Source organism: Oncorhynchus kisutch, linkage group LG24 (assembly GCF_002021735.2).
Source record: "Oncorhynchus kisutch isolate 150728-3 linkage group LG24, Okis_V2, whole genome shotgun sequence".
Classification (NCBI taxonomy): Eukaryota; Metazoa; Chordata; class Actinopteri; order Salmoniformes; family Salmonidae; genus Oncorhynchus; species Oncorhynchus kisutch.
This window is the reverse complement of record NC_034197.2, coordinates 14,508,168-14,514,737: the sequence shown is the minus strand read 5'-3', so window position 1 is coordinate 14,514,737 and position 6,570 is coordinate 14,508,168. Positions and strand designations below refer to the sequence as shown.

Sequence of the window (6,570 nt, the reverse complement as noted above, 5' to 3'; positions counted from 1 at the left end):
AGCATGGTGGTGGCAGCATCATGCTGTGGGGATTTTTTTCAGCGGCAGGGACTTGGAGACTAGTCAGGATTGAGGGAAAGATGAACGGAGCGAAATACAGCGAGATCCTTGATGAAAACCTGCTCCAGCTTGCTCAGTACCCCAGCCTGGGGCGACAGGACAATGATCCTGAGCACACAGCCTAGACAATGCAGGAGTGGCTTCAGGTCAAGTCTCTGAATGTCCAGAAGCGAGAGCCCGTAATTGGCCCTGCAAGAGGGGCCCAGCCAGAGCGAGGACTTGAACCCGATCTAATATCTCTGGAGAGAATTGAAAATAGCTGTGCAGCGTGCTCCCCATCCAACCTGACAGGGCTTGAGAGGATGGGAGAAACTCCCCAAATACAGGTGTTCCAATCTTGTAGCGTCATACTCAAGAAGGCTGTAATCGCTGCCTAAAGTGCTTCAACAAAGTATTGAGTAAAGGGTCTGAATACTTACGAATGTAAATGTAATATTTCTGTTTTTTATTTGTAATACATTTGGTTAAATGTATATACCTGTTTTGCTTTGTCATTATGGGGTATTGTGTGTAGATTGATCAGGGGGTAAAACAACTATTGAATCCATTTTAGAATAAGGATGTAATGTAACAAAATGTGGAAAAAGTGAAGGGGTCAGAATACTTTCCCAAATGCACTGTAATTGTGGAATGAGAAAATGGACCTTAGGTCTCCCATTAGTCTCACGCGGCCGGGCAGGCGGAGGAATGGGACGTCCCATCTCTACTATGTCTGACTTTATGACTGTTGCACAGACTTAAAAAGGACACAGTTGAGTTTAATCTAACACGGTGGAGCTGACTGCTGGACTGGACTCTGAACTACCCACAAGGCAGTAGTTTCCTAGTTTATCCTCCAGCCTGCGTGTGAAGGAGAGAGGAAGCCGGTCACATTGTCCCAAAAAAGCTCTATATATGGGATGAGAGGGAGGAAGTTGGATTCCTCAATAGGGCATCCACCCAGTGGCTCAAAAAACCTGTGAGTACAATTTTTTATCTTCTTGATTCCTATGAGTTGTTTAAAAAATGTTGTATTGTGCTCTAAAGTCAAGCAATGGAACAAAAATGAAAGCTTAAGTGTATCAATTTACGTATAGATGCATCTTAACAGACAATGGTTGATATGAAACGGATATAATTTCTGGTTCAGCAATGAAACATTTGCCACTTTGGGAACAGCATGTGATGTTCAGCAGCTTGAGCCAGTTCACGGTTTGGAGTGTCAGTGTCACGAGTCGTATTGTGTGTCCTGTGTGATCTAGGTGGTCATCAGGCATCTGGCTGGCCATGCTGGCCCCCACTGCCTTGTGGCATGTTGTATTTCTAGACCATGTGTTAGGGAAGTGAAAATGACTTCAGCTGGTTGACATGCGACTGTGTAGAGTAGATTGAAATACTTACGTTATATTGCTAGTATTGTCTCAAGGTTTCATGGTCTCCTCAATGGTCTCATCTGTGTATTCATTTAAAATACAATACATCTGATAATCACTACTCCAGCTCCACAGTTAGGTAGATGTTCTTGACTTTGAGGTAATCAGTGTAACTAAATAACTAAACCAGTAATTTCAAAGTGTGAAGTGTGACATTTGCACCCTTGTTGAGCAACACCCTGTGCATAAAATATAGGGCACACACAGGCTGCCCAATTATGATATTTTTTCCACTAATTGGTCTTTTGACCAATCACATCAGATATTTTCACATTAGATATTTCTCAGAGCTCATCTGATTGGTCAAAATACTAATTTGGTGAATTAAAAGATCAGAATTGGGCTACCTGTCTAAACACAGCCGAGAGCATCAGTTTAACTAGATCTGCTTATAACAGGTTGCTTCACCCTGTATGACTAAAGTTACAGTGTAAAATAGCACAGCTGTTTGGTTAAAAGTTAAAGACCAAATTCCAATGACAATAGGAATGCACTTTCAGTAACTAAGAACAAATTTGGTAAGCCCACAATAACAATGTGATATTTGCTCTTGGTTAATCATTATTGATGATTCAGGCTATAGGTCAATGCCTACCAGTTGATAGATCCTTTCAGAGAGATTTGGTACTACAGTACTGACATTAATACTTTTACTCGCATAATTATTGTCCTAGTCATTTGATCCTTAATCTACAGTGGGGCAAAAAAGTATTTAGTCAGCCACCAATTGTGCAAGTTCTCCCACTTAAAAAGATGCGAGAGGCCTGTAATTTTCATCATAGGTACACTTCAACTATGACAGACAAAATGAGAAGGAAAAAATCCAGAAAATCACATTGTAGGATTTTTTATGAATTTATTTGCAAATTATGGTGGAAAATAAGTATTTGGTCAATAACAAAAGTTTATCTCAATACTTTGTTATATACCCTTTGTTGGCAATGACAGAGGTCAAACGTTTTCTGTAAGTCTTCACAAGGTTTTCACACACTGTTGCTGGTATTTTGGCCCATTCCTCCATGTAGATCTCCTCTAGAGCAGTGATGTTTTGGGGCTGTTGCTGGGCAACACGGACTTTCAACTCCCTCCAAAGATTTTCTATGGAGTTGAGATCTGGAGACTGGCTAGGCCACTCCAGGACCTTGAAATGCTTCTTACGAAGTGAGATCTTGCATGGAGCCCCAGATCGAGGGAGATTATCAGTGGTTTTGTATGTCTTCCATTTCCTAATAATTGCTCCCACAGTTGATTTCTTCAAACCAAGCTGCTTACCTATTGCAGATTCAGTCTTCCCAGCCTGGTGCAGGTCTACAATGTTGTTTCTGGTGTCCTTTGACAGCTCTTTGTTCTTGGCCATAGTGGAGTTTGGAGTGTGACTGTTTGAGGTTGTGGACAGGGGTCTTTTATACTGATAACAAGTTCAAACAGGTGCCATTAATACAGGTAACGAGTGGAGGACAGAGGAGCCCCTTAAAGAAGAAGTTACAGGTCTGTGAGAGCCAGAAATCTTGCTTGTTTGTAGGTGACTAAATACTTATTTTCCACCATAATTTGCAAATAAATTCATTAAAAATCCTACAATGTGATTTTCAGGATTTCTTTTCTAATTTTGTCTGTCATAGTTGAAGTGTACCTATGATGAAAATTACAGGCCTCTCTCACCTTTTTAAGTGGGAGAACTTGCACAATTGGTGGCTGACTAAATACTTTTTTCCCCTACTGTAATTTGATCGTTTTAGCAGCAATGTCTTTCAGTATTACTGGTATCTCGATATTTCCTCTCTTTCTAGGCTCTGAAGGCTGGCCGGGTTGAAACTGTTCAGAGAGATCTTCACTTCAGATCAGAAATTCCTCCAGAAGACTACCTCACCTGACCTGACTGGGAGCAGCAACAATACAGCCATGTCTTTGCGGATCCATTTGCTGGCCTGCTGCTTCGGCCTTGGCTCCTGGGTGGCTGTCAATGGCCTGTGGGTGGAGCTCCCCCTCATCGTTAACACTCTCCCCGAGGGCTGGGAACTACCATCTTACCTGACCGTTATCATCCAGCTCGCCAACCTGGGGCCTCTGCTGGTCACTCTCATGCACAAGCTGTGTCCGGGCCGTCTGAAGGAGAGAGCTGCCATCTACTGTGTGTTGTCCATAGGTGTCCTGGCCTGTATACTTCTGGCGTTCTCCTGGGATGAGACCACAGTGGTGGCGGCTGCATCTCGGAGCACAGCCTTCTTTATCCTCACCTTCTTCCTGGCCTTGGTGGACTGCACCTCCTCTGTCACCTTCCTGCCCTTCATGATGCAGCTACCAGCCCACTACATCACCACCTACTTCATTGGAGAAGGCCTGAGTGGCTTTATCCCTGGTCTGGTGGCTCTCGGCCAGGGCGTCGGCATGGCCAAGTGTGTGAATGCCACTCAGTCCTCTGGTAACCTCACTGAAGAGGATATGTACATTGTCCAGACCCAGTTTCTACCGCCCAACTTCTCCACCGAGGTGTTTTTCTTCTTCCTGGCGGCCATGATGTGCATCAGCCTGGCAGCATTCTCTGCACTAAACAGGCTCCCACGTACCTTTGAACTGTCCACGGAGAACTTGGTTCCAGACACTGACACAGTGGCGTCAGTCTGCTCCGGACTAGACAACCATGGAGCAGTGACTGAAGGGGAGAACTCAAACCCAAAATGCCACAGTGAGGAATCAGGTCAGGCCAGACCACAGCTGGCTAAATCAGGCCACTCTGTTTTTCAGTTAACTTTTATCTATTTCATGGTGGTCTGGGTGAATGGGGCGACTAACGGCCTCTTGACCTCGGTGCAGACATACTCCTGTATGCCCTACGGTAACCTGGCATATCACCTGTCGGCTGCTCTGGCATCCTGTGCCAATCCAGTGGCCTGTATAGTCGCCATGTTTTTTCCTAAAAGGTAAAACCTCAGTAACTCTCTATAAATGGATTATTATGGTTGAAATAGCTTTCCACTGTTAAAGGTTGACACATTTTACAGCATGCTAAGGTAAAAAAATATATGGCATATACTAGTATATTATAAAAGTAATTCAGCTTTCCCTCACTATCTCTGTGGTTATCTAGAATGTCTTTACTTCAGATACAGGTACCTAACCAGTTCCTGTTCTGAGTCTCTGTTTAGGTCACTAGTGCTCCTGGGTGTACTGTGTCTCATTGGATCAGTCTTTGGAGGATACAACATGGCAATGGCCACCATGAGTCCATGTCCACTACTACAAGGCTCCGCACTAGGAGAAGCCATCATAGTGAGTAACACACCACCTGTAGAGATACTGTAGGTCTCAGTCCAGGGACACTTTCTAAGAAAGGGTTGGCTCTCTGTCAGTTCATTGATCCTTGTTATTGCAGAAAAGGAATAGTGACAAAGTTGTTGCTGTCATGTTTGGAAGATGCTATCACCTATTATTTTCTGGAATACCAATGATCTACAATAACTATACCGAGAAAACATTTACATTTTAGTAATTTAGCAGACGCTTTTATCCAGAGAGACTTATCTTAAGATAGCTAGGTGGGACAACCACATATCTCAGTCATAGTAAGTCCATTTTTCCTCAATAAAGTAGCTATCAGCAAAGTCAGTGCGAGCAGGAGGGGAGAAGTCAAGTGCGAGTATTAGTTTATAATAGGCACTTGTTTTTGTTTGGGGGAGCTGATGTGGGATTATTTAAGATACTCTTTGAAGAGGTATGGTTTCAGATGTTTTCATAAAATGGGCAGGGACTCTGCTGTCCTAGCTTCAGGGGGGTAGCTGGTTCCACCTTTGGGGTGCCAGGACAGAGAAGAGCTTTGACTGGGATGAGCGGGAGCTGCCGTTCTGTAGGTGGCAGAACGTATTGCTCAGGTTTGGGTGTAGGGTTTGAGTATAGCCTGAAGTTAGGGGGGGTAGTTCCTCTTGCTGCTCCGTAGGCAAATACCATAGTTTTTGTAGTGGATGTGAGCCTCAACTGCAACATACAGAAACAAAACGAACTATGCAAGAGATTTTGTTGTAGAGTTAGGATTCTATTGCATTGCCAGGCAGGACTCAGGCATGTACTCTACACAGACCGGTGCACCATAACCAATCAGAGCTGAAGTAGGGCTGTATGCAAATTGACAATTGCCATATTTGGATCTGTGCCATTCCCTTTGAATTGGACTGTTTGTACAACATCAACTTAAAGTGGGTACAACCTGAGTGTTCACAGTAAATGTGTGCCGGAAGTTGCACAGAAATTTCAGCAGACCTGAAATTTGCTTAGTGATGAAAAACATTTGAGGGAACATTGCTGATAATGTTACCTTGAAACCCTCAGGTGCTGTCGTGGGTCTTCTTCACAGGGATACTGTCTTATGTCAAGGTGATGGTGGGTGTCATCTTCAGAGATGAGAGCCACAGCGCCCTGGTGTGGTGTGGAGCAGCGGCACAGACAGGCTCTCTGCTGGGCTCTGCCATCATGTTCCCACTGGTAAATGTCTACAACCTGTTTCAGTCAGGAGACTTCTGTAACACCAAGTGCCCTTTATGATGGTGACCTATTCCTAAAACACTAACATAACCACGGGTAAGTAGCCTTGTCCAAGCTAGAATGGCCCATCTCATAGAACACTCCCAGGAAAGGACACTAGTACCTGCTAGTACTTATACCAACTGGGGTGGTGTGTGAATAATGTGGGGAATGAACAATGACTGGACAAGATTAGAGATTGGACTCTGAACACGCCTTCAAGGGCACTCTCTTCTGAGAGAGAAATCCACCTGGATCAATGGACTAAAATATAACATTTCAAAATGTTGCTCAATTAATATTTGAAAATGTTTTATAAAGTGTGATTCACAACCCACGCTCAAGGTTAGCAATGATTGTTTAAAATGACTGCCCTAGTAAGTGGGTCAAGTACCTTTGAAATACTTTCTGTGAATAGCCTCAATCTTTTCATCTTTATTGTGTTGTAGACTTTTTTGTTGTTGTTGGACAAAATCTTTATTCATTTTAAAATGTTGTTGTTGGGGTAGGCTACATGCACAAATTCACATAATTTAATAGTTAAGCTTAAACACACCTACTCATTCATGGGTTTTCTTTATTT

The 6,570-nt window shown here is 43.4% G+C and overlaps 1 protein-coding gene across 1 annotated transcript; it reads left to right on the top strand.

Annotated features, from left to right (window-relative positions):
- The first annotated feature begins 728 nt into the window (after positions 1–728).
- slc52a3-1 (solute carrier family 52 member 3-1) lies at positions 729–6,320 on the top strand. The gene is made up of 4 exons (XM_020459504.2): positions 729–1,018; positions 3,263–4,393; positions 4,619–4,742; positions 5,796–6,320. The coding sequence occupies exons 2-4, from the start codon at positions 3,375–3,377 to the stop codon at positions 6,006–6,008; spliced, it is 1,356 nt and encodes a 451-aa protein (XP_020315093.1). The 5' UTR covers positions 729–1,018; positions 3,263–3,374; the 3' UTR covers positions 6,009–6,320.
- The last annotated feature ends 250 nt before the right edge of the window (positions 6,321–6,570 follow it).